The sequence below is a fragment of the Manacus candei genome, unplaced genomic scaffold, assembly GCF_025592945.1.
Source record: "Manacus candei isolate 608988 ecotype Guabito, Panama unplaced genomic scaffold, ASM2559294v1 h1tg000028l, whole genome shotgun sequence".
Classification (NCBI taxonomy): domain Eukaryota; kingdom Metazoa; phylum Chordata; class Aves; order Passeriformes; family Pipridae; genus Manacus; species Manacus candei.
In genome coordinates, this window is record NW_026138076.1 from 354,102 (window position 1) to 381,694 (window position 27,593).

General features: G+C 36.1%; 1 protein-coding gene across 1 annotated transcript in view; it reads right to left on the bottom strand.

Annotated features, from left to right (window-relative positions):
* Positions 1-867: 867 nt before the first annotated feature.
* ADGRA3 (adhesion G protein-coupled receptor A3) overlaps positions 868-27,593 on the bottom strand; it is a 55,726-nt gene continuing 29,000 nt past the window's right edge. Inside the window, exons 9-19 of the mRNA XM_051790809.1 lie at positions 20,795-20,996; positions 17,536-17,685; positions 14,675-14,836; positions 14,209-14,412; positions 12,885-13,098; positions 12,530-12,738; positions 7,704-7,828; positions 7,033-7,156; positions 5,037-5,182; positions 2,637-2,732; positions 868-2,448 (exon numbers count right to left, since the gene is read on the bottom strand). Of these exons, the coding sequence (XP_051646769.1) occupies positions 1,206-2,448; positions 2,637-2,732; positions 5,037-5,182; positions 7,033-7,156; positions 7,704-7,828; positions 12,530-12,738; positions 12,885-13,098; positions 14,209-14,412; positions 14,675-14,836; positions 17,536-17,685; positions 20,795-20,996 (2,875 nt within the window). The 3' untranslated portion in view covers positions 868-1,205. The remainder of the gene's footprint in view (positions 2,449-2,636; positions 2,733-5,036; positions 5,183-7,032; positions 7,157-7,703; positions 7,829-12,529; positions 12,739-12,884; positions 13,099-14,208; positions 14,413-14,674; positions 14,837-17,535; positions 17,686-20,794; positions 20,997-27,593) is intronic.

Sequence of the window (27,593 nt, forward strand, 5' to 3'; positions counted from 1 at the left end):
TCACGGTGTGCAATACAAGTGACATGTATAGGGGAGTAGAGAGGCAGCATGTCAGAGTGCTGTTAACTGTAATCTCAGGGAATGCATTAACAAACATATTTTTATTTAATACATGTGGTTTTAGAAAAATGGGTATCAGTACCAGAAACAGGTAAAACCCCAAGCATTACTCTGCAACTGCAACATCAAATTTGTCACAGCAGCAGGATGACACAAAATATGATCTTGTTTACATTGAGGTGTCAACAAGTATAGAAAACTATAAGTATAAAAAAAGCTCATAATTGACAAATAAGCTATTCTAGATTTCATTTTATATAAAGTATTTTTAGCTTGACTCTTATTTTTAATTACACTGTAATTAAATTTAAATTAGCTTAACTAGAACTTTTATTTTTCAAAATTTGCATTATTGTATCTGTTGTCTGTGACTGTTCATAACCTTCTCAAATACAAATGATTAAAAAAAATTTTAAAAACTCCATATGAGTCAGGTAATTATGAGGGCAAAACAGATTATTATTCAAAAACATTATTGAGTAAGCGAAAATTCTGTACAATTGCAATAAAGTAAGTCACAACTATCTAAAAATATAACTAACTTATGCAGCAAGTACAAGACAATGATTTGGAGAAAACAAGTTGCCTGTATACTAAAAAATCCCTTTAAAACACAGCTTCTTCATTTCAACCAAATTCTAGGCCTTATGAAAGTGATTGAGCTATTTGTATTGTCTGTTTGAGACACCAAGCATTTTCTTTAGTAACTGAAGCTCCTAATTTTCAGATACTGAACTAGTAAAATCAAGATGGCATTCAGTGCAATAATATTTTAAAAAACCCCAAAAAATAAGTCCAACTTTTGGCTGCTTGGGAAAGTACTATTTATTATACATTTAAATACAAATTTGAAATGTGTTGTGGACATATCTGCAGGGTTACAGGTAAAAAATAAAAATGTACAAAGTTGTGTTCTGCATCTCTAAAGACTGATGTTTCAAAAAAAATTTCACAAAATACCAAGAGTTCATCTCTGTAGGAACAGGAAGGATAATAACACATACAATCTTTTGCTCAGCAGATTATTTTTGTTCCCTCCCTGCATAAAGTACCTAGAGTTTGTAAACAGTCCTTAAAAGTGTTAATAGCTTTCAGGAATGTGTAATCACAGTTTATATGGACTTGTCCCATAATGAATTACAATGCTACACAGTAGTTTCGTGTTTCCATAACCCAGTTCTAATATTACCAGTACTGTCTGCAGTGAGCAAGGGTCCGTCCTGTCCACTGCTTTTAAGTGGTCCATTCTGAATGGCTAAATTTAAGCCATAAGATTTTTGTTGGTTTTCCAGTTCAGCCACTATTGGTTTCCTTGGAATATCTTTTTTGTTGTTGGCAGCTATTGTTTTTTCAGTATTCCTACTACTTTTTGGAAGCGTACTGCAAGCATCACTGCTGTCTTGTTGGGACTGGTTATACTGGCGTTCTCTATATGCCAAATAGGCTCTTCGGCTCCTTGAGTGCCCTTCACTGTTGCTTTGTCGAGTTTTGGGTAAGCCATTTTGCACACTTCCTTCCACACTTGTGGGAACATCATATGCATATTCCCTCAATACTGCAAGCCTGCTGGCACGATGTCCCTTGCTTCTGTTCTTGTGATGCCGACTCGGGTGCCCGTTTGTCCGAAATTGTACCTCTAAGGGAGCTACGTGCATTTTGATATCATTATCTACTGAATGTTCAGTCAGACTGTTATCAAGCTGAGGACCTGTGTTCAATGGCAGAGAAGTAGGGTGGCACTGAGCTGCTGCAGCTTGTAAGTTAGTTAGTTTACAACCTTGAGATGAGTTTTTTAGGCTTGAGGCACTTTTATTTGTGCATGAGGATTCTGCGCTACTGTTGGTGCATTTTGGGGCCTCTCCGTTAGTTCCGCTGGAACTGGAGGGCTGCACATTTACTTGCACTGAATAGGTACTCCTTCCCGGGCAGCAAGTTGTTATCCAAGCATGCCTGACATCTTCCCTGTTAATGCAATGGTGCACCATAAGAAAGGCACTGAGGCATAAACATGTTGCCCCAAAGAAACAGCTGAAGATCAGGTCCATGGGATAATACAGGGAAACGGACAGAGCTCCAAAGATCCACAGTGTGACATACAAAACCAAAGTAAGGCCGACTCCCAGAAGCTGTGCTTGAAAACTGTGCTCATTCTCCAAAGCAGATGTGGAAACCAGTGACACTGACAACGAATCCTGATGAGCCAGTTCCCCGTGTTCGTTGGTGGCCAGACGCTGCTGTTCCTCGATGGGTTCCTTAAGTTCATATTTGCGTTCAGGGTGACGTTTTAGTTGTATAAATATGCTGAGAAAATACATACAGTTTATGAAAATTATAAAGCTAGCTGGTCCATAAAATGCTCCTAAGCTAGGTTCCCAAGTCATCCAGCAACTGTAAAAGAAACAAACCAAAGAACTAAAATTAACATCTTCTCACAAATCACTTATCTTTTATCAGTTCATTGAAATGATCTTGGCTGTGCTACATTTTCTGGAGGAATCAGAATTAATTGCAACAAGTATTGGGAGAAAAGTAAACCTATGAAATCTTTTCAGAATTCTCAGTTATGTGGTACTTACTAAGGAGCATTAGGTCTGCTGCCATAATTTCGGATGTTTGCTGCAGCTGTTATTCCACAAACTATGATAGGGATCCCTCCACCGATAAGGTAGAACCTAAAAAGGAAATCCAGTATATCAATGTCTGCTTCATGGCAACGGATTTTATTCAGTCACTATGAAAGAAATAAGAGCTTTCCAGGATTTGAGAAATATGTAAGTTCTTTATGAAAATAAGGTGAATAAGCTTTGGGCTTTGGCAACATCAATTCTTCTCTAAGTCTTCCTCACAACAATTTTTCTCCTCCTGTTGTAAGCTGCATCTCTCTCACAGCGGCTCACTCCCACCTCCCACTTGCAGACACTGAACAGAAGTATACAGGATTAGAAGGAAGAAGCAAAAGCTGACAGTCAGAAGTTGTAAACTGCTAGAAGAGAATATGAAAACTTAAAAGGAAAATAGTAAGTGGTATGTCTCGTGTTCCAGAGATGAACTTGCCTAATATATACTGTAAGGAAAATCAGCCATAAGAACTCATGCTACTTGGAATTTTTTTGGGGTGGATGGCTTTGGTGGATGGCAGGTTGGGGTTTTTTTTAATTTTAATGAACTCTGTAATTTTATAGTATACATCTCCTGCTTCCCTGTGGGGGTATTAATGAAAACTATACACCTTCACAAGGACAAAGGGCATATGTTGTTGGAGTATCTTTTCATTCCAGTTTCTATGAATTCAGATTGAATTCATTAGTGGTAGGTCAGTTATTACTGACAATCATTCCAATTAACGGCACTCAGTCCTGCAGCTTACATCAAACCAGTCCAAATTCAGATCAGAACACACAAGTGAAAACTACTACTGTGACATATGGGTGAGCAGTTTGTTTTATCAACAAGAGACACCTATTCTGATGGTCCTGGACATTTCACTAGAAATTGCTCCTGTATCACTTGAGACACACAACAGTCTGAAATAAATTAAGACTTTCTTGTAAATTGAGATACACTGAATGTATTATTTAGTTGCTGAATCCTACAAAGATCAAATTCTGACATTGGTTTATTCTGTATCTCGATGCAGTAATCAGAAGCTGGCCAGATGGAGCAGATTTCTGTGGCAGTATGGGTACTACACAACAGGTAATTTTATTTTGAACATATGCCTAGAAGACAACTGAAAAAACCCCAACTTTCTGTGGCTCTTCCGTGCAAAAACATCACACATCTATCTAACTGAGGAAATTCCTGATCTGCAAGAAGTTGCACACTGAGGAAGTCTGAAAAATCTAAAGCATGTTTGTTCTGTTCTGATACTTGTCTCCAGAGTTGCCACCATTGTCACTCATGAGGTGTTCAGATCTGAAATTGCATGTTTGTGTTTATGTCTATGCAAAGCTGAGCCTGTGAGACAGGTAATTTTATTGCAACATTTTCCAAAGCAAGAACTTCTAAACAAATAATAAGGGATGAGGGGGAAAAAAAGTCATAACATGTTAAAAAGGCTATTCAGTATCCTGCTGAAGGCACAGCTGGTGGTGAGCATACAGTGAATACAAAAGATTTACTTCTTCTTAAAAGAAAAATAATAAAAGTTAAGGAAGGCAAATATAGTAATGAAGTGGTATAAATAGTTACCTTCTAACTTCCCAATTAAATACTTCTATATGCTGTATATAGTACTGCAAATTTTACTTGAAGATAATCAGAAAAGCATTTCTGTTTTTCTTCAGTCTCTACTTCAAAAATCAAGCTCTTTAAATATTTGCCTATAACCAATCAAAGGTAATCAACTTCTGCCACCTTGTGGAGAATTTCAGCGTAGCAGTTTTTAATTAATATCCCCGGGCCCAGGAGGCAACATGAACAAAGTATGACAGTATTTTCTACGAAGAACATGTCACACAAGGTAAAATTCATAGTTTGTCCCATCTCCAGGATTTCAGAAATAAAAATTCTACGAGGAATGCTTCACAAAGAACACTATTTTCATTTGATAATAAGTGACACCCCTATTTTTCAAATTATTTGGAAACAATCTTTGGAAAACATTAAACTTTATTTACTGAAATTGCAGCGTTTTTAGCTGTGTGATAATACAGTTCTGCACATTCTTTCTTCTATGATAATTTAATGGGTTGTGTTGCTATCTAAAGTCTCTATCAGACCCTCAGTGTGATGCTGAAACACTACCAATTTCTTAACTGACATATCATCAGCACAGTTTTGCATCTGTAATACACAAAGACCAACAATCCTTCAGCTCACCCTCCTTAATATAATGCTGAGGAATAGAAAAATCTGGAAGGAACTTTACTGACCTGGAAAGAACAAAACAGTAGTGACCTGTTACATTTTCTGCTCAGAATATAAATATATCAACCTGGGAAATAATGACTCACAAAAACAAACAACAGGCTCACCTCAGCATTGGTCTGGGTGGAGGAGGTGGCTCATCAGGATCTTCACACCTTTTTGCCTTTTTGGTTACCTGCTTGTAAATATTACGAGATGTCACTCCCAACCACAGTACTGTTGCAAGAGTGGAATAATGGAGAATTATCCCAACCTTAAAACAAAACCAAGCAACAAAAGAAGAATTAACTCCCAAACACTTCCTTTCTACTGAGTTAATATATTAACCATTAAACACACAACTCGCCATAATGGAAAAAAACCACATCTCTTATTTTTGACTGTTCTAAGTGTCAAATCATTGTAGTTTTCAAAAAAAAGTAAAATATGATATGCAAACCCATTTTTGCATCAGCTCAATCTGGAATGGCTACATAGCTACTGTTGCCTCTAATGGAAGGATAACTTACTAACGGGGGAAGAACTTTACTAACAAAAATTTTTCAGATTACATATCAATCACACACTTTAGGAAACTGCATTTTACAAAAGACAACTTTAAACTGTCTTGTGTTACAGGTATTATTCAAATTGAAACAAGTAAGGGAACAGCAAATTAATAATACTGTGATAAGTATGCAGCAGGTGGCAAAATACAGACAGGGATTTTAATATTATGCAAAAATAGAGAAAGTGTATTAGATATTTAACCAGCCCAAACATTAATAAAAAGTCTGCTTCACAGTAGAATCTGTTTGTTCTTGCTTATATGGCAACACTGTCATGACAGCACAAAAACAGAATGGAAGAGGTAACACTTTAGTTCCTGATGACTGCAATTTTCAATCACCAGTAAAAGTACAACTTTCAAACAGCCCATCTGTAACACAGGATTTCTCCTGAAGGATTACTGTCTCCAATGTAAGAAAAAAAAAGTATGTGTGTACGTGTGTGTGCAGACACATGTACGTGTACATAGGAGAAAGATCAGGGATATTTTTCATTGCAACGTTTTGACCTGTCAACCCTAGTGTAAATTCAAACAAAAAGCACTATGGAATATTACAGTGAGCAATTAGAAACTTTTTTTGAATCACTGGATGCAAAGAGAAAACATGAAAAAAAATCCACTGACATTTTTCCAAAGCAGCAACTGCTATTATACTAAAATACTGCAACTGAATTGGAGACAGCCAAGTCTCAGAAGAGCAAATCATTAAAAAAGAGAAGTCTCAATAAAGCTAGTGATGTTTGTTTAGAGAAAGCACGCAGGCTTGAAACACTTCTCTCTCCCTCCCCTTCAGTTATACTGAGCAAGTGGAAATAAGTAGTTTAATACCAGATTTCACATGATCTGTAAAGGTCACATACAGGCCTATAAAGTAGTTTTACAATAGGTAAGTCTCAAAAATAAAAATAACAGACAAAGCTTATTTTTTGTGACAGCATTTTGGGAAAAAAATTTCTGCTGCACTTCTGAAATACTTTTCTGGTTTTCCAGTACTGAACTAGTTTTATCTTCACGACTTCTTGAAAATAAAAGAGAATCTCTAACTCTGTTATGAAGACAGAAAGAGTTGAGGTTGTTCAGCCTGGAGAAGAGAAGGCTCTAGGAAAACCTTATAGCACCTTCCAGTGCCTAAACTGGGCTACAAGAGAGATGGAGAGGGACTTTTTACAAGGGCATGTAGTGACAGGACAGTGGGTAATGGCTTTAAACTGAAAGATTAGATTAGACAGAAGTAATGTGGGTGGTAAAATACAAGCACAGGTTGCCCAAAGAAGTGGCAGATAAGGTCAGGTTGGATTGGGTCTCTGAGCAACCTGATCAAGTTGAAGTTGTCCCTCCTTATTGCAGAGGCATTAGGCTAGATAACTTTAAGGTCCCTTCCAACCCAAAGCATTCTATGATTCTAAAACCAAAACAAAACATTAGTTTTTTGTCTAAATTTTACATTCTGGTGAATGCCTATATAGCACTAAAGTTCTGTAGAAGGTAAGGGGTGAAAATACATACATAGAAGTATGAAACTGATTTTTTCGAGTGTTTGTATGTTTACTTACTGCTTGGCAAATGCTGGCATTCCTGGTCTGAGTTATGCCTCCAATAAACATCACACATGTCAGGAAAATATGAAAGCTTAGGTTAACTAGCATATGCCAGCTTTTTACACTGATCCTGATCACACTGTTAAGAGAAAAAAATTAGACAATATAAAACACAGCTGACATTCCTGGTTTTCAGAAACTAGCAAGATACACATGATAAATGACATATAATTACTGTTAATGATTGTTTGACTACCATATACTTTGTAAACAAATATGATCTCTGGCCTTTATCACAGGAAATTAAAACATCCTCCTATTAACCAGCTTTATACATCTATTTGGGGCTTGATTTAAAAATTTTAGGCTTTCAAGCTTTCACATCAACAGAAATGTAAAAGGCTGAACAGTTTGTTAAATTCTACCATCATTCTTGAGTGGTCTCTACTTTCATCATGAAGCAAAAGTCAAAAATCAAAGGAAAGACATGGTTATGAGAGCTAAATTATCATACTCAAGAAAGATGAAATAGCTATTTGCTTAACTGTTAGTCTTCATCAACAATTTTTAGAGGGAAAACACCACCAAACGCATATTACTATATCATGCCCCAATCAAAAAGAAAACTTAGTCAGTCCCAAGCATGTTAAAACTAATTGTTTTAGTCTAGTAATTTTGATTCATACCTGTGATGGTATATGTAACTGACCATGATCATCAACAGACACATTAGCAAAACCACAGCAGTGGCATAAGTTACTGGATGCAAAAGATCAGCTGGTTGTGTATATAATTCAGCTTCTGTCAAGTCCTGACAACAAAACCAAAAATAACATTAGTCCACTGTATCTTACTATTTTTTGAGGGTGAAGAAATGACAAAGTAAACACAAATTAAGAAGTAACAGGAACCTTCCAGATGAAATGTCTTCTTTCCCTCCCCACTCCCCCCAAATTGACTCTCTAATTATTTATTTGATGTTCCTGGGTTTCTTCTGCAATTACCTGCTATTCTGGCTGGATTCTAATCTTACAGAAGTAAACTTCATATATGCTTGAAGTTACATAGACGTAAGCAGCTTTTAGACGCATACCATTTTCTTCATCTTAAAATACTTGTGTGTACAGCATGTAGAACAACTGTGTGTTTAAGTTATGGTTATCTTCTTCAACAACCGGAAGAACACTACAGAAAGTGACCTCAGCAATTCTGTGAATGATGCTATAGACTGAGGGGACTGATCAACAGAGTGGAGGATACTCAGAGGGATGTTGGTGAGCCAGAGGAATGGGTTGATAAAACATCATGACATTTAGCAAAGGAAAACATTAAAAGACCTGCATCTGGGATGAAATAACCCCATGCACACAAAAATATCGGCTAGGCACTGTACTGATTAGAAAACAACCAAAGAACCACCCGAGATACTGGTAGACAAAAGCTGACCCCAAGTCAGGCTATAGGTGACACTGCTAAGGCCACACTTGTGTGAGCACAAAGACAGCACATGGGTGAGCTGATAATTCCCTTCTGTTCAGCACTGTGCAGCACTCTCCTCAATTTGAGGCTCCCCAGCACAAAAAAGGCACTGACATACTGGATGGAGCAAGTCTAACAGATCACCAGGATGATCAGCAGGCAGAAGCACACAATGTCTGAGGCTGAAGATGTCTTCAGTCTTTAAGAAGGAATGGAAGAGGGTAGAAATCTCATTATTATATTGAACTACCTACTGGGGTGATATAACAAAAATGGAGTCAAACTCTTCCTGGAGCTGAACCATGAAATGATGAAAGGCAACAGACATTATTACCAGCAACATGGAAAATTATGATTGGATACAGGAAAAAAAATTCTGAAGCAGTCACATACTGCCCAGAAAGACTGTGCTCTTGGAGATACTGAAAGCTTGAATGAATATGACCTAAAGCAGTTTGATTTGACTTTGAAGGTAGTCAAACTCTGAGCTGGACCAAATGGCACCAGATGTTCCTACCAGATTGTTATTCTATGATTACTGTTTGACCAGAATAGATAGTTGATTACTCAAAGAATTCAACGGCTCCATAGCATCAACTAAGTTTTCTGAATTCACTCTGAAGTGACATTTTCATTTTCTGAAGGAACAGTTCTGTTTGGAAGCAGTTACTATTTACAAAACTTCCAGGGGTGGACATACACAGGCACAACAGGATGACTCAAGAAAACCCCTTCAGTCCCTTCCAGCAGAAAATAAAGTAATTCTTCTTAGCTATGATTAGTGGAAAAATCTATTTTAAATAATTTTGCAGAATGGGTGGATACATAAAATTCTCTCACCTATAATTCTGAGTTAGTCACTCAAAGTTCTAAAGCTGGCAAAGTTCAAAAGTGTGCTAGGGAAAAGGAGAACAGACTTGGCATTCAGAAAGAACAGAAAAACATTACGAGAAAGTTTCAGTTTGTTTTGAGAAAAATCAGTGATATACAATCTGGTTTTAAGCTTAAGACAGGTAATCTGATTTCATAGACAGGAAAAGAGTTTTTGAATTGAGGCTTACAATTAAATTAGAGTCAGCGGTCTCTTCACCATTCCTTGAATTGTTTTTTGATCAGAATATAAATGTGTTATTCCTAACTAACTCAACAACCTCATTTCAAACTAATTTCATCGGATTGTCAGTTTGATTCTTATGTGTTTCGTTTTCTTTGGCACTTGGAAAAAGATCATAAGATATTATGCCTCAGGCAGCCAGTGTCATCTGATTTCAACACTACCCATGGCCTGGATGATATCCAGCTGGAGATCCCTGGGAACTCACTGCTCTTACAAGCACGAGCTAATATTTTGTCACACCTGGACCGTGATTGTCGGGGAACTGAAAGTGCAGGACAATTCCGGTTACTGCTTCCAGACTGGCACCAGGTAGCATGATGTCATGCACATACTGGTGCAAATTTCAAGAACAAGAGCTAAAAATCACAAGATCTACAATAATCTAAAACATCTGAGAAAAACTCAATATGCTTTGCCGAGCTAGCAAAGGCCTTGACCCAGTATACACTAACTCAGTGGAATTTTTATCAATTACTGACATTCTTTATCAGACCTGCTAAATGGAGTGAGGGGAGCTAACAATGCTATTTCTGAGCTAAACTGATTCTAAATTCAGTAAAAAAGAATGACAGTAAAATAAAAGTAGAGATGACATTAAGAACATTAGGGAGTTCATATTCAACTAGCAGAACTCTTGTTTCTTCTCAACCACCACTGCTGCTTTTTTAACTTTGCTGGAAGCCTATAATAATGAGTTTCCAGGTGAATCTCCTGCTTACCACTTCTATTATTAAACAGTAGTAAAGATAATTTCCAAATAAATACAAAGTTCTACAACTGTATCTGTCTAAATCACTAGATCAGACAACTAGACACTCAGTAATGTTTCCTTATCAGAGGACTTTACATGATGTTCTGAAATGTATGAAAACAGGTCAATATGTTACAATGTGCTTTCTTCTGCACACATACATACTAAAGTAAAGTAGCCTAAAAGAGAGTGAAATAACTCTGGTTAAGTTATTCACCATCCAGCCAGGATGATGGACTACCGTGTTCAGGTTCCTTCTACCACTGCTGTCCATGTATTTGACGTTAATGAGAACTGCTGAATTAAAAAGCAAACTTCTAAAACTGAACTCAAAAGAACTTCCTCTGAGCCTGGGATCAGAACCCAGACTTTCACAACACGATGAGAGTTTACAAATGAAAAAGGTTATTATGGCTTTTTGGTTAATATACAGATAGGCAGTATGCAAACCTTCTTCAGCCTTAAGACATCCAGAGCTTCTGCAGCCTGTTAACTGTGTCCAAGGAACATATATCAGCTAAGTATTATTACTCTGTGCCCCTCCACCTACCCCCATCCCTCCATTCTCTACATTTTGGTAAACAGTAAATATTAAAGGAATACCACTTTCAACCAAGTATACAATGGGAGCTACCAGCAGAAAGAGAAGAAAACTGCCCCTTTCTCTAACTTTTGATTTCTGATTGTCAACAGTTCTCACTATAATTCACAAAAAGATATTCATACAATCTTACCATGTATTAATTTAGAAATAGTCTTTACAGAAGCAGATTGAACATCCTTTTCATTTTTGTTTCTTCGGGTAACAGAAATGTGACCAGTTCAAAGCATAACCTCCCTTTACATGCATTCTACACATAAAAGTGAAGTTTAATTCCATTTTAAAGAATGCTGTTACATTTTAGGAAAGGATTATATATTTTAAAAATACAAAAAATAAATGAACTCTAGGATTGTAACAGTTTAAAGTAATTTACAACAGTACTCTCAGAGGTAAAATGAAGAGTTGCTCTCTTCGAGCATTTTTTAAAACCTTGGCATTTAAATCAATTTTATTTATGTTTAGCTTTTTGGTATTCTACTATTTAATTCTCTTTTAAGGTAGATTTTTGAAACTTTGAGTTGCTAAAGAAAAATAGCAACTTCTCATCCACTGATCATCATAGAGTAATCCTCTTTCTTCCACACAATTACATAAAAATATATATGTAATTCCACACAGAGCACATTAACTACAACAAAACCCATCAGAAATTTAAAGTTAACAATTTCCTAAACCTCTTACTATTTCATTCAGCTTCCTATCAGCCTACCATTTTTATTTATCATGTTTTATCATTTAGTATCTGTGGTGATTACTGCTGAGCAGAGTAGCAGTCATCATCTGTAAAAAGGGAAACTGCTTAGGCCAGATTCTGAAATTAAGAGCTCAGACAAAGAAGTCAGTCTTCACAACTGAAGAGCAATAAAGAAGGTGTCTTGCTCCTTTTTCTTTTTCTATGACCATATTTTAGAACTGGTTAAACATTTTACTGATATCAATATGCTAAGACTAGAGTTTAGATACTTTTAAGCAATATTTCAAAGATATTTTTGATAGTTACTAAGTGTTTTGATTTTTTTTCTATTTCAATTGATGTCTTCTGGTAATAGACCTACATACTAGCAAATGAACAGTTAATTTGCAATGAAATAGCTGTCTTTGGTTATGGATCACAGGAAAAAAAAAATACATGGGAAAACACTCCTGTCCTGCCAACACATAAAGTCAACAAATTTAATCTAACAGAGAGAATACAGTTTAAAATAAAGGTAACAGTAGAAGAAAACCTGTCATTACTAGACTAAAGTTCATAAAAGCCTATTTGATTAAGGAGCTCATTAAAATGTCTTCCTATAATGTATTACTTCACATATGAAAATAGTTTTGTGTCTAGCATATTCAGTAATTAATTCCACTTGGACAGATTTCCATTTAAGCCTCACCTTACCTCAACATTTACATCAACGCGAGCAAAAACTAAAGATTTATTTATTACGTCTAGTTTTATGTGAAATTAAATGTAGGGAATGCTTGTTCTCTTTAACACAAGAAAAACTCAAACAGAATTGCATCTTGAAGCATTTTTAAGTTCCAGAAAGAAATGCAATCCTAAGTGTCATACCATTAAGACGGCATAGTTGCTGAGGGAGTAGCACTGGATGGTAGTAATGTTTTCATCAGACAGAAGGATGTGACAACCATCAGATTTCCATCCCCCTTGTCCATTCAGTAGATCGAAGTCCCACTGAGCTGCAACAGCATCTGCTCCATGTGCAATGCGCCGCAGTGTCACATTTATAGGGACATGGTGACTGGCCAGGTTTAAACCATCTGTTGCAAAGGAAACGTATGTGCACATAAATTTCTCAACATGTAAGGCGTTAGATGCTAAAACCTTTTATTAGATACACACTAGTCAAAACAAGGGAGTCAAAATGTTTCTTAAAGATCATAAAAAAGTAATAATAAAAACAAACCTATCTTGGTGAGAATAACTGGAGTTACAACTGTGCGACGTTTCCCATCATCAGCCAGATTTGTTGAATTTCCTGTTGCTGGAAAAAGCTTTCCATTGCGAAATGCAATAAGCTGAAGCTTGTAGACAGATTCATCTGCTGGTCTGATTTCTCTTTTTTGTTTTTGGGTGAAAAGGGAAGCTGGCAACTGGATAGAAGCCTCTACAATTGTGTTCTAGAAATAAACAGATTTTCAAAGTTCTAAAGAGAAAGTGAAACTCTTCATAAAGACTAAATTAGCAACTCCTCTAACTGAACCGTGTCAGAGATGAACGCATTTAGCAGACTGTGTATTGTGACAAACCTATTACACTGTGTTTCCAAATAATCTAGGATAAAATAGCTTAATCAAGTTATTAAAGTCTTAAAAAATTTTAAAAAGAAAAAAAAAGTTAAGATTCTGCAATTGCCTTACTTTTTAGAGAGAGTAAAGTTGAAGTCGGTTTCAGTAAAGTATTACAAGATTTGACTATCGGCAACTAGAAGCAGCAACCAAGGCAAACATACAGACAGAAATGCTGTAATTGGGCACTAGTACTATTCAAAACAGGATATACAGGAATGCTGTATACAAACAGCATTTAACTTGTATATAAATTATACTTGGGTAGAGAAGAATGCACATAATTTCATACAATTACATAAGTATAATTTCTAATATACACCCTGCAGTGACATTAAAGCAAATAAGGTGATTAAAAGTAAACTGCTAAGGTGGTGAACGTAACTGAAAAATACTTTTAAGGAATATGAGGAAGTTTTTCCATTTTATACACACCCACATATAGAGATATATATACGTGTGTGTGTGTGTATACACTATATGCACAGACAAACACAAAATTAACCTTTCAGGTCTGTTTTCTGTTTCATGCTTATTACAGTATCACTCTCAGCAGAGTATTTCAGATATGTAAGGAGACTGGTAATATCTGTTTAATATGTAATGAAGGTGAAAATACAGGAAAATAAAGACATATTATTATGAACTAGGGAGTGTTTCAGTTTCCATCCTTATGAAAAGGTCTGAAAGGATCCTTCAACTTAAGAACTTTGAATACCTTTCAATAGAAACCCACACCTATTTATTAAAAACTGTGTCCATTAAAAAGCCTACTTTATAATCAAACTCTAATATCCCTTGTCCCTTTAATTCCTGTCACAGTCATTCTGGATTACATAAAAATGCTAATTTAACATAAAAATTAATAATTATAAACTTGTTTTCCAAATATTTATACATAAGGTATTATTACAAAGTCTGTAGGGAAACAGAGTATCTGACCTTTAACGCCAGACTTGACAGTGTATTTGAAACGTTGCACTTGAAGCTTAATTGTTTATCTAGATTTCCATCGGGATCTCTTCTCCCATAATCACTGAGTCCTGTACGGTCTGATGTAGCCACTTTCTGAAATACGGTGCACGTCATCCCAGTGAAGCCAGCAGCCTTTATTACATAGGCCTCAAGAGCAATATTTGGAGAATACTGTGATGACAAAAATCAAACATAAAATAATTTCACACACCACAGAAAGGATAATAAATAAAGGAATTCTCTGCCTTCACAAAATAACCTGTCATGAAGACCTTTCCTGCTTATCTGGCAAGGATAAATCTGTTCAGAGTATTGCTCTTCTCCCTACAGGAATAGTAGACATTTCAGAAAACACCCACATTAAGAAAAATAAAAAACTATTTAAACTCAAGAGCAAGAAAACTGTCTTCTAAATAAATCAATTCATACTTACAGTAGAATAAACTTGAGCTCCATTTGCAAGCCGATACATAGCAATTTTCTGTAAACACTGTACAATTCTGGTACAAGCTTTGGCTTCCCTTTGTGCCATCCACAGAACACGTTCGTCAGCTAACATAATGTTACTTGCTATGTCCACCATCACATCACCAAGCTAACACAGAAGAGAAATAAGACTCTGTTATAGCTTTGAAAGTATTCATCTAGTAGGATCACTATCAGAAAATACAAAGCGACTTGACAGCACAAAACGCAAAAGGAAACTGGTTGTTCCTGTTTCAGTCACCTCTTGTCATCTTGAGATACTGAAATACTTTGACTCAGACATTTACCTCCAGCAAAGAAAAATGTTATGCCAATGTAATTTGTTTATATTTTACTTAGAAAAAAATCCATGATAAATACAGATATTTCATTAAAAGCAAAGAGAGGAATACTCCATGTTTGACTGTACTAATTGTTTAAAGGTCTATTTACAATCAACTTTAAAATCTAAAATAAACTTCAAATTAACAATAATACAGTTTGCGTGTGTGATTGAAGAGAGTAAGAGTAATACAGCAAAAATTAGCACGGAACGCTCCTGTTTCACTTCCTTTCAGCAGGTCTAACTTTTTTTGATTGCTTTCTTGCTTGTCTTTTATTTTGCATGACCTGTTTTAGGTCACAGGTATACACGAGACAGACAGTAAATACCTATAAGCAGCAGTACTGCTTTCAAACCATGAATTACATACTTTTAAGTTTATGTTCACAGTCCTTGCCCTGCCTTCTGGATGACAAACAAATACAAACTATAAAGGGAACTCATTTATTGACGCCACAACTCTGCCAAAATTAACGAGCACCTACATTGACAACATTGACCTACCCTGGATTTTCAAAACATTTAAGGAGCAGTGATAAATACTGGACCACAAAGCAAAGGTGAGTGTATTTTCTAGTTAAATTGACTGAAATGCAATTTATAGTTGCTAAATTTAGGGACTAGAATTTTCTGCTTGAAGAGAGACAGGGCAGGGTGAGGAAGACATATCCTTTACCATCCAGGCTTCCCAATGTCTTTTCAGAGGAGAGAACACAGTAGTTTGGGGTATTTTTTTTTAATCTTTAAAAATAAAGGCCAGAATTGGAATATAAAAATATTTACTACTTTTAGAACTGTCTCTCTGAGGGATAGAAATTATAATCAGTAAAAATTTTCAACAACTAACACAGAATCTCAAGTAAAATTTGCAGGCTGTAGCTGTTTTCATTATATTCTCAAGAACAAATCAAAGTTAAATTAATTGAAAGTCCTTATTATAACTTATTACTACTTGAAAAGAGGTAGCAAGTTTTACACATCAACAAATGGTGATTTTACAATAAATTATCAGTATAAGGATCCTGAACTTGAAGAACTGAAGTTGTTTCATACTTTTAAAGTATATTACACACTATTCTTTCTCCTGCTTATCAAGGTATGCACAATTTTTTCCAACTGTATTCTAACAAGACACTTTGATAAGAACTTTCTGAACATTTGTCTTCTTTCTTCTGATATTAAAGAGCTATTAAATGAACCTTTCTATAGTTCATAGTACTAATCTTTCAGAATAGCCACTGTAACACAAACTAAGGAACTAACAATAAGACGGTGTAAGTAAATAGATATGAATAACAATGTCAAGAACAAGTTTGTGGAGTAATACACTCATAAGAAATTAGTCTCATTAATAGCTACTACAATTATTACATGAAACTGCACTCATGTTCCTTGAATATACCAGCAAATCAAAGGTTGGCTTCAAATCCAACCAACTGAGATTAAAAGAAACTCTAAGACCAAAACTACCTATGAATTTAACCTATTTTTTCATATTATCCATTACCTTCAGATACGGCCAAGTAATGCCAGATTATGTCACTCTACAGACAATAAGTCACAGCTGAGAAACAAATATCCTTTTAATGCAGTAAATCATGCAGTAATCTAAAACATGTTTCTATTTTAGACTAGGTAAAAAAGCAGCCATTTAATGAACTGTGTGTGTAATTCCAAAATATGCAAAAAAAATCCAAACTCTGATTGTAAAAAAGGAGATTTAGCTTGAAAATTCTCCAAGGAGTTCTGCAAAGGATGTAGAAATAGCATTTATGGTTTGCTGAGGGGTGGATGGGTAAAATTTGCCTTTTCTTTTTTTGAACAAGTTTAATATTGAGGCATTGTAGTCTCCAACTTCCCAACATGCACTGTACAGTGAGATCAATAAAACCTCTGTTCAGCAGTGAAACAGAGAGTTCCTACCCATTGGTGGGATTATTCCACTACTTATATTTTTCTCCCCAGCAATGAGCATTCTCTAAGATTTTATTTTAATGTCTTATTTTATATCCTGCAAGATAGAAGAATACTGAAAACCTTAGAGATAAAGCTCAATATTGAATAAAGACAGCCTACCATGGTGGAAGGGGAGAATATAAGTCTTGTTTTATTCATTATTGAGAGGATCTCTGAGGCTTTCATTATTTGTATTTTTAAATAAGAGGATACCAATGAAAACCTGTGTGACCCACTCCATATTAAATAAAAACAGACTTACTGTACCTATCTCCCTGCTCCAGTGCTGACCAGAGGTGTTACTCACATTACAGGTCCAGTGAATGCTGGATCATCTCAGCGCGAATGCAAAGTCTGTGACCATGGGTCAGCAACTTCAGGGACCTACTAAACAAACAAAAACATGCAATAGAATCTGATAATCCACTAACTCAGTGCCTGCATCTAGTGTTGGGAAGGTTTCACTGCTCAGAACACTTAAGGACAAACACTATGATTATCTTTAAAGTGATGGCAAATTATCCAGTTACCTCTTTATATTTTTCAGCAAATCTTCCAAATTTCTCTATCATTTCAGCCACAAAAATAACATCCATCTTATCAGAAAAATTTGCTGCTTCAACAGTGTAAGCCAAGAGCTGTCTTGCCGTTGCCACTGCATTAGTAAGGTTGAGAGGCATCTACATAGAGAACAAAACATGAACATTTTGAAGTGAAAAGTACAAGGTAGAGACAACATTTCATCAATTAATAAATAAGCATTCTCTCAAAGAGGAGAGCAATTTCCACAGGAATGACAGTGTTTTAAGTAACCAAGGACTACCATCCTAAGATTTTAAGCAAAACATTTCCTACAAGACAGAGAACCTGTAGATTTGTACCTGCAACCACAAACTGGGTTTTGTGCTGTTGTCCTAGAAAGGAGAGAGGTACTGCACCAAAAAAAAGAGCAAAAAACCCCAAAACAGTACTGTCAAATGCTTATTTTAATTTTCACCAAAGCCTAGGCATGACAACAGAAAGCTCCTAAAATACAGCATTTTATAGCAAGAGAAGCTAAAACAAATTCAAACACACCACTGCTGTAGCATTCACTCTCAATTCTGTAATTATAGAAACGTTTGGAAAGGAATACAAACATAAAAACCAAGACAGATCTCCTGTGACAAAGCTCATGATTTCATTCCTGAAGCAAGCCACATGCTGGAAAATTCTTCACTAAATAATACACAACATCAACATGCCTGAGCTAGCAGGGACTGAAAATGGGAAATTTTATATAGCACAGTGGAAAGCTGTGCAAATGTTATCAGCTCATGTTCAGATGCTGTTTATCCATGATAATCCAAACTAGAGAGGTTCTGTCTCTCTGGTTTGTGGTGTACAGATATCTAGTCTGCCCTACTAAATTTGCAATGTGCTACATAAGCACAACTCTGTCTTTGTCCCTGCTGTCTTAGCACTTGCACATAGATTTGAATGCAACTAACAGAAGATAATTTTTGCCAATATGTCAGAAGTCATGTATTTAAAGTGCAAATAAAGTTCAAAGTCGTAACACACGCTGAACAAAGTCAACTTTCAAATTCAGATACTCTGTATAATTTCTTTGAATTTTTTCTTTAATCATCAATTACTTTTCAGCTAAAACTATACCTGTTCAGTATACACAAACAAGAACAGTGAAATATACATGTTCTTATACAAATGTTACAAGGGCATCATTCTATTTTAAACTTAGACCCTTATTCAATTTAAAATGCTTGGCAAAATTCTAATGTTCAAAACAGCTCAACTACCTTTTTGTTCAAAGGCTCTAAAGATGCTTATGATTACATTTAATATTAATCTCAGACAATAAATTTCTGTGCAGAATACTGCTAAAAATTCCAGACCTACTACATGTAAAAAGAAGGTGACTCTAAGGAGTAAAAACAACGCTAAACCAAAACATGCCACTTCTTCCCTTAAAAAAAAAAATCTGAAACCTCTACTTCAGTGTACCATACCTGTGTACATGTATTTTTAAGTAGATAAGAGGAACTTATCTACTTCACACATGAAAATTACACTTCTGCTTTGTTGAAGATACCAATCTAACCCTCACATTTTAAACTTCCTACCACGAAACTGGCAGTATTAGTCCACAACCAGATAAATGTTGGCTAACCAAAAACAGGCTTAAGTAATCTAGGCTCTTAAACAGCTGGGCTACAGCACGTAGGCAGGAGTAGCATTGAGCTGTCACAGGTCTTGCAGGAAAATTTGAATTCCTAGGTGAGAAAAAAAGCAAAATCAGCAGCATCAAAGCTCTAAATAAGCAAACACTCAACCTTGCTGTGTGTCCCACAAAAGGACACACTGATTCCCAACATTATCTTTCATCTGCTAACCAGCCATTAAGAAACATCACCCTTAAACATGTTTCTTGTGACCAAGTCATGGCATGCACCTCTAAGGCTAGGAATATAAAGCAGTAAAATAAAAATAATTATGTCAACCCTTAAGTTTATCTTGGGCCAAAAGAGGCATTTCCTTTCTTTCCCTCCCTTCCTTGCCACCTTTCTTACACCAGTGCTCATGGGTTCCCAGGGAACTAGAGCTATAAAAAACTATGTATGCAATAGTAAGCAACTGAACACAGAGGAAACAAGTCAACAACAACCCACATACACAAAATGCAGTTCAATGCTTTTGCCTCCAACTGGATTTAGCCCCAGCAAGCAGACATCAAGACTTCACTATGCATACAAATCTAAGACATCCAAAAGGGATGTTTAAATCCCAATTGTGTCAGTTAGGGGCTGTGGTGCTTCTGATATGCAGTGTGAAGTTTACTCTAAATGAATGTCACCTCACAAACTAAACCACTCCAAACTCACCCAACACAGAGAAATTCTACCCTGGGGTCAGGCAACCACCACAGTCCCATGTTAAACATGGATGGTGCTACCAACATCATCAACTCAAGTGACCAAGTTGTATTATTAAAAACAAACAAAAAAAACCAACCACCATATAAACTCCAAAACACCACACTGAAGACAATGTCATCTCCATAGTTTCACCAGTTGCAATGATACTAGGGATCTGACAGCATGCACTGGACTGGAAAACAAGCTTAGACCAGAGGTTCAAAGCTTTATGGACTAATTTACAACACAGCACCTACACATACAAGGTTGGGTACATCACTGCAGAGCAGTGCTTCTGAAAGTGTGCATTAACTAGATAAGCCTCGAATAGAGCCTGGAGCTGAAAAATTTTGTTTCATAGCTACATTTAAATTCTACAACACTCTCATACCCTGGTAAGTGCTAAAAGACTAAAGAAGCCTATTTAATACTCACTTTTTTCACTAGTTAACTCTCATTGGTCAAAGAGGTTTACAGCAACAAAAGCAGAGCAGAATTTGACTACTCTATTAGTAGAATGAAAAGAGCTGTTCTCCATTACAGCTTGAGCCTGCCTTGCTTCTTTATAGCACGTGGACAGGACAGAGTATCAGGTTGACAAAAATAATCACAACAAGCACCACTCTCTTATGCTTTATATGAGTACAAAGAATAAAATTTCCCTTGCACTTTCAATCTGGGGGCACTCAAGAGAGATACCAAACCAAGCTCTTAACCTAAACCTGTAAGTTCCACTACAGTACTCAGAGGCATGTGTTTATCATAACTGATCTAGACCACCATTATTACCAGCTTAAAAAAGATGAGTTCTTTGAGGTTTTATTTTCATTAATCTGATTTTCATAATTTGATTTTAAAGAAAAGCACAAGTTACCTGATTGAACATATAAAGAACTCGAGTCACATCATTTGCATACTGGCACCTGGAGTAGTCCTCCTCTGCCCAGTACCCTCCCCTGTCGCATCTGCGCCAGGCTCTTCTCTCATCTTGTGAGTTGCCAGGATATATCCCACTGCCAGCGGAATAACGTGTACACAGCAGGTATGCTGTGATGCCTGCCAATGTTCTAGGCCACCTGGGGAGTCAAAAGGAAAAAAATCCCCACATTTAGACAAATTTACATGACAAGTAAATAAAAGGATTAAACACTACAACATGAAATAAAGAGACACTCAAAACTAAGCATCTCTAAACTATTGAAAAGGCCACCTTGGCTCATCTTCACTATTTTCAAGCTGTTCATATTTGTTCCATTAACAAAATGAGTTCTAATGCTAACATGCTTTTTCAAAATTCTTTGATGAGGTTTCAGGTGGAGAGAAGAAGGTGTCTATAAAATAATTAAAAATAGTCTGTTTTTTTTATAAAAACCCTTCCCTACTTCATGAAAAAAATCCCTATTAACACTATAAAAACAAGTTGAAAACTAGTTTTCTACTTGTCCTGTTTATATGCATTAATGTAACTTTCAAACAACTGCATTCATATCAGTACCAAACTGCAGATATGAACAGAAGACTACATTTACAGTACTTAAGAAATAGTAGCAGTAGTACAACCACTTTGACCGCTCCTGTAAACAAACAAAATACCAAACAGAATTTAATAGGAAAAGAATTTGTTAAAAATGTTAAGAAAGTAGAAAATAATTCCTTTCACTCAAGGTATATGAAACTAAGTATGTCTTAAGAAAACTTCTAACATTCTCTCCACTTTCTCCTCTAATTTTACTGTGAATTTTTATCTGTATAAACATATACATAGATAAAAAAGAAATAAAGAATAAATACAAAAATTAGATTGCAATACTGCTTTAGTGCACTGATCACTCATGAGAGCAGAATTGATTCAAGGAAAACTAAGAATAGAAAGAAATCATGCCTGAATTCAGCTGCAATGCTGAGAGGAGAGAAGGACGGGGGCAAAGAATGCCCTGATTCTGGTACTCTCTCCTGTTCATATATGCATAAGCAGTATTTTATCAATCACTAATACTTAAACACTAATACTTAAATTTCTTAAATTTTAAAAGTAAAAAGGATACATAACCTAAATTGCAGAATGCTAAGTATCTCAAATCCAACAACCCAACATATAAGATTTAACTAAAACTGAGAGCAACAGAACTTCATTTGATCATCCCCGTTTTCTGTACCATAAATAAGTCAAGATCCTTGAACAGCCCTACGAGCTAACACAGTTTTTCTCAGTTTTAAGTATTTCAAAGGGCCTTGTCCAAAGCAGCTAAATCCAAAAACTGAACTGGGCAAACAAAAAGTTCCGGTGCATTACATTGTGATTCAAAGTTTGCTTTTATATCTGGACTGCCTGTTAGTAAATGGTCATATATTCACCGCTATGGGCCAAATTAAGAAATGCTGAGAATATATCTATCTTGGAAAAAAAATAATCCTGTGTTTGCAGGAGGATGAAGTAAACACCTTGAAGGGTGTTCCATTTCCAGGAAATTAAAAATTTAAATACTATTGCCAAAACAGACAAACTGAAAAAGTCAGGACCATTTTCACTCCTTATTCATCAGTTAAGTAACTCCTCTTACTGAAGATGCTAGGATTAATCACAGTTCTTCCTCAGAGAAGAGAATTAACTCCAGGGATGGACAAAGGCAAAAGGCTACACTTCTCATTATATTAAATAATAGAAGAGATTAACCTTTTGAGGTATACTGAAAGTCTTTATCTCAAATTCGTATTTATTAATCAGTTCCAACAGAACAATTTTAGCATGTTCAGTAATGGTAGAAAGACTCATACTGCAGGCCATTTTGACCATTACTTAGGTTTGGGCAACAAGCAACAAAAAGATGGCTGCTGATGGCATTCCTATATTGCACAGGTCACTGCAACAACTATAAAAGAATTTAAAGTAAGTAAGAAATCTAATGCAAAAAACTAGATGATAAATACAAACTAAACTAGAAAATAGGGACAAATTTAACTAAATTTTATCACAGCTTTGGCATTACACGTAACTTCTCTATATTGTAGTAACATAATTTTGTTAAGACACAGAGACTTGTTACTACAACCATCACCAGAGTATTTGAATACTAGGAGAGACCTCAGATTTTTTGGGTATCATAGCAGAGCTTCACCCAGCCTAGCAAATATGCATTCCCTTACATTCAGAGCCTCAGCAGCCACTTCAAGTAGTTAACAGAAGTGTCACCATCAACCACTATCAGAAAGGAAAACTTATACTAGACTTGGTGGTAATGGAGGTAGTTAAAAGAAAAAAGAAAAATTTAAGAATAATTAGCACAGATTTTTAAATGTCTGGAATTATCAGAGGTATTTTAGAGAATGGAAATTAATTAAAAGAACAGGTATGGATTCTGCAATGGTAACATAAGTTTTTTACCATCTTTTTGCCCATAAAGAAGAAAAGGCAGCACAAAGGACAAAAATCTTCCTTACTAAAAATAACAACAGCCTTGTTGTGAATTGCCACAATCCCAGCAGTAACTTTAGTGCAACATTACATGCACTCTAGCAAGTTAATAAAAACTTCACACTGTATCATATCTGGCCAACTCTGATCATGGAGAGAGCAAGTTATGGATGTGCTGGGGGGTGGGAAGGAGGGATAGGGGGATACAATACATGTAAACTTATCTAAATCACTGAAATTCAGTAGAGACTGATTCAACACAGAAATAAATTCTGTTTCAACACAGACTGGAAAAACAGGTACAGAGATGAATACTTCTATGTTCCCAATTCTTATGTTTCCATAATAAGCCTTCAATGAATGAAGCCAAAGAGAACACAGGCGGATGAGGACAAGTAATAAATCAGCTGGCACAGCTGTTAGAAGACATGCAGGCCCACAAATACCTTGCATAATACACCCAAATCTCCACTTCCAGAATGCAGAGTCAGGTCTACAGAAACACGCTACTGGAGTGCCAAAACATAAATTCCAAAACCATTTATCAATGCTGAAATTTTTATATTAAGTTTCCACATCAAAGATGTCACTTTGAAAGCGGTATTTGTCTCTGTCTTTATAGACAGTTTTCTAAAAGTTGTATTTTTCCAAAGCATTTTCAGTTAAAGTGTGGTTGGCTTAGTTTTGACTGAATGTATTGCCTTACAGACTGAGTGCCACATGGCCTTAGGATAATTTAAATTCTGTGGTCCTGACAGATGTTTATGACAGAACCGCCAAGACAAATATTTTCACTGAAAAATGGCACATTCTGTTCCTTTTCTCACTATACACATCTAGTGGTACAGAATTAGAAAAAGAGGAAACAGTTTCTCTCTGGTTTCTCAGATTAGGACTCAAATGAAAAAACAAGTTTTTCAGGAGAGCTTTAATTACTATGTTCTTAAACAAGTATGATTTCTAAGCTATATATATATATATATCTTCTGGAATTTCTGTAGCCATCAAACAAAAAAGTGAGAGTTTGAGTGTTTAACACTACTTCAAAGGCTATTAGATTTTTATAAGATTATTTATTTGCCTTTTCTCCCTGTTTTTATCTCCACCTTCCTATTTTTGTTACCCCTCTCTTTCTCTTTTGTTACTGCTCTTTTATTCCTGCTGAGTTTCCTTTGTGTTCATCTCCCTACATGGTATTTTATCATCTTTTGCCATGACCTTCTCAAAAGAATACAAGCAACGCCAGACAGTCTTATAGTGTGTGCTACTTTTAGAACAAATTTCACAGAATCACAGAATATGCTGAGTTGGAAGAGACCCACAAGGATCATCGCGCCCAACTCCTGGCCCTGCACAGGACCCCAAGAGTTACACCGTGTGCCTGAGAGTATCATCCAAATGCTTCATGAGCTCTGTCAGGCTTGGTGCTGTGACCACTTCCCTGGGGAGCCTCTTCCAGTGTCAAAATACCTTCTGGGTAAAGAACCTTTTTTAATATCCAACCTAAACCTCCCCTGACACAACTTCAGGACATTTCCTTGGGTTGTGTCACTGGTCATCACAGAGAAGAGATCAGTGTCTGTCCCTCCTCTTCCCCTCACAAGGAAGTTGTAACTGCACTGAGGTCTCCACTCAGTCTCCTCTTCTCCAGCTGAACAGACCAAGTGACCTCAGCCACTCCTCATATGGCTTCCCCTCAAGGCCCTTCACCATCTTCTTTGCCCTCCTTTGGACACTTTTTAAGACCTTAATATCTTTCTTATATTGTAGCACCCAAAACTGCACACAATATTCAAGGTGAGGTCACACGAGTGCAGAGCACAGTGGACAATCCCTTCCCTTGACCAGCTGGTGATGCTTTGCTCCCAGGACAGGGTTGCCCCTCCTGGCTGCCAGGGCACTGCTGACTCATATTCAACCTGCCATCGATCAGGACACCCAGGTCCCTTTCCATGGCACTGCTTTCCAGCATCTCATTCCCCAGTCTGTACATACATCTGGGGTTGCCCCATCCCAGGTGCAGAATCCAGCAGTTTCCTGTGTTGAACTTCATATGGTTGGTGATTGCTCAATCCTCTCTCTAATTTACCAAGGTCTCTCTGCAGGGCCTCCCTGCCTTCAAGGGAGTCAACAGCTTCTCCCAGTTTTGTGTCATGTGCAAACTTGCTTAGTATCCCTTCCAGTCCTGTGTCCAAGTCATTTATAAGTAAAATGTTCAAGAGAGCACAGCCTAAGAAGAGCCATGTGGAACCCCATTAGAATTTAGATATCTACAGACACATTTTACTGTTCAAACTAATTCATTATTTGTATAATGAATTAGAAAGCTTTCTACTAAACCAGACATAGAAGGTGGGTAATTTAAAACTCAAAGCTTTCTGCCATAATCTCACATACACAAAACCAATCCAAATGCACAGTGTCATGAAAAGAAATGCTTTGTGAGGAACAGTGTCCCTTATCCTCTTCCCTCTCTCATTCACAATACACCTTCTATGGGTACGAGCTGTTTTGCAACCAGGATAGGGGAACTGATTCCAGCTTCAACTACATTCTCCTTATTCCCTATTTTTGCTAAATGAATGTTAAGTTGTACTATTCTCAGTCATGAACTGTTTCCTCCCAATACCTGTATGAGATGAGCTGAGGAGGCATTCTCTTTCAAAGGAGTTGGAGAGTACATCCCTCCAGCAGGGTTCAAAAGGTGAATAATGACATGAAATTCTCACCATCCAAACAAACGCTATGTAAGTCTGTATTCTTAATTTCTTGTGAGTCTAATTTTCAATATCTTTCACAGTTTACCTATCGGCTAGCAGAAGTGCAAATGTGGACTGTATTAACACTCTTATTTCACTACTCTTTATAATTAGGTGCTCAAAATTTATCACATATACATAAGAGTAGACAGCTGTGGGGGAAAAGATGGTTCATTTATGTTTAAGTACTGTAATTTCATTTCAGGGGGAAAAAAAAAAGCCAGTCCATGAGATTATAAAAGAATTCTTTCCTTCATATATATTAATTCTGTTTTGAAAGCATTCATTTCCTAAAATGAACAATAACTTTAAGTTACAATGAGCTTTTATATCATAATTTAATTAGCTTACATATAATCCAGTATTTTTTAATTATTACATCCTAGTAATTCTCTAAATTTAGCATGATAATTACAATTTTAAAATATACTATGCCCAGGGAGTAACAGCTCTCAAAAAGTTAATTCTTATATTTAAGAAAGAATTCTATCAACTACCATCATAAAATTATGTTAAACACAACAGTTAAAGGATTTACTGAAGTGGAAGCACTTTAACATACAAACTGTATTTTCAATTTAATCATTGATTGTAACACATTCAGGGATATTAGCTGAGTAAGACTTAAAAGAATATTTAAATTAAAGCAAATAGATTCTATGATGAAGTTTTTGCCTAACCTTTATAAACTATGCTAAACTATTACTGAGCCAAAGACACTGAAGACAAACGTTTTTTTGCTACTTTGCTATCCCATCTCTGCAGGGATAAAAGTCTAGATGCCAGTTTTGAAACACCTTCCAAGCTAAAATGACTAACCAGTTCCAACTAAAAAACTATAAAATCAAATTCACCTAGGATCATTTACAGCCATCTGCTCTGAAGCATTTCTCACTAGTCAAAGCCTTATTTCCATATGCTCTCAAAGGTGAAAAATTACTCTTTCTTATTACTCTACCTAAGTTATGAGTGGAAGTCTGTTATAATAAACCCAGATATCGTGAACTTTTTGATAAGCTGAACATTTCCTGAAATCTTATTTCTTTCTACTGAATTCCAGAGGGGGTAAATCCTATTCCACTGAACAGTCACTGAACAGCACAGGTTAATTTAATGGAAAACACTTTGAAATAAGCCTTTACCATCTGTTTTCACCTTTAATGGCTAATCAAAGAAGAACAATTCACATTTGTATCATAAAAAAAAAAAAGCATAAGTGATTTAAATAGATGTGTTCTTTGATGAATACAGCATGCATCTGTTTGACTTTCTTCGCCTTTTACCTTAAGCAGGAAGTTCTCATTTTCTAATGTAATGCTTATCCCTGCAGTTGAAACCACCACAGTGTAAAAAGAAGATACGTACAAAGTTTCTTATATAAATAACTCCTTACAATGTGAAAGTGTGGTTCTTCAGTAGTTCCAAATTGCCTCTGTGCAGCAAGTGATCTTCACACTACTTTCTTTACTAATAGCTGCTCATACTCAGTCAGCAATTGTCCA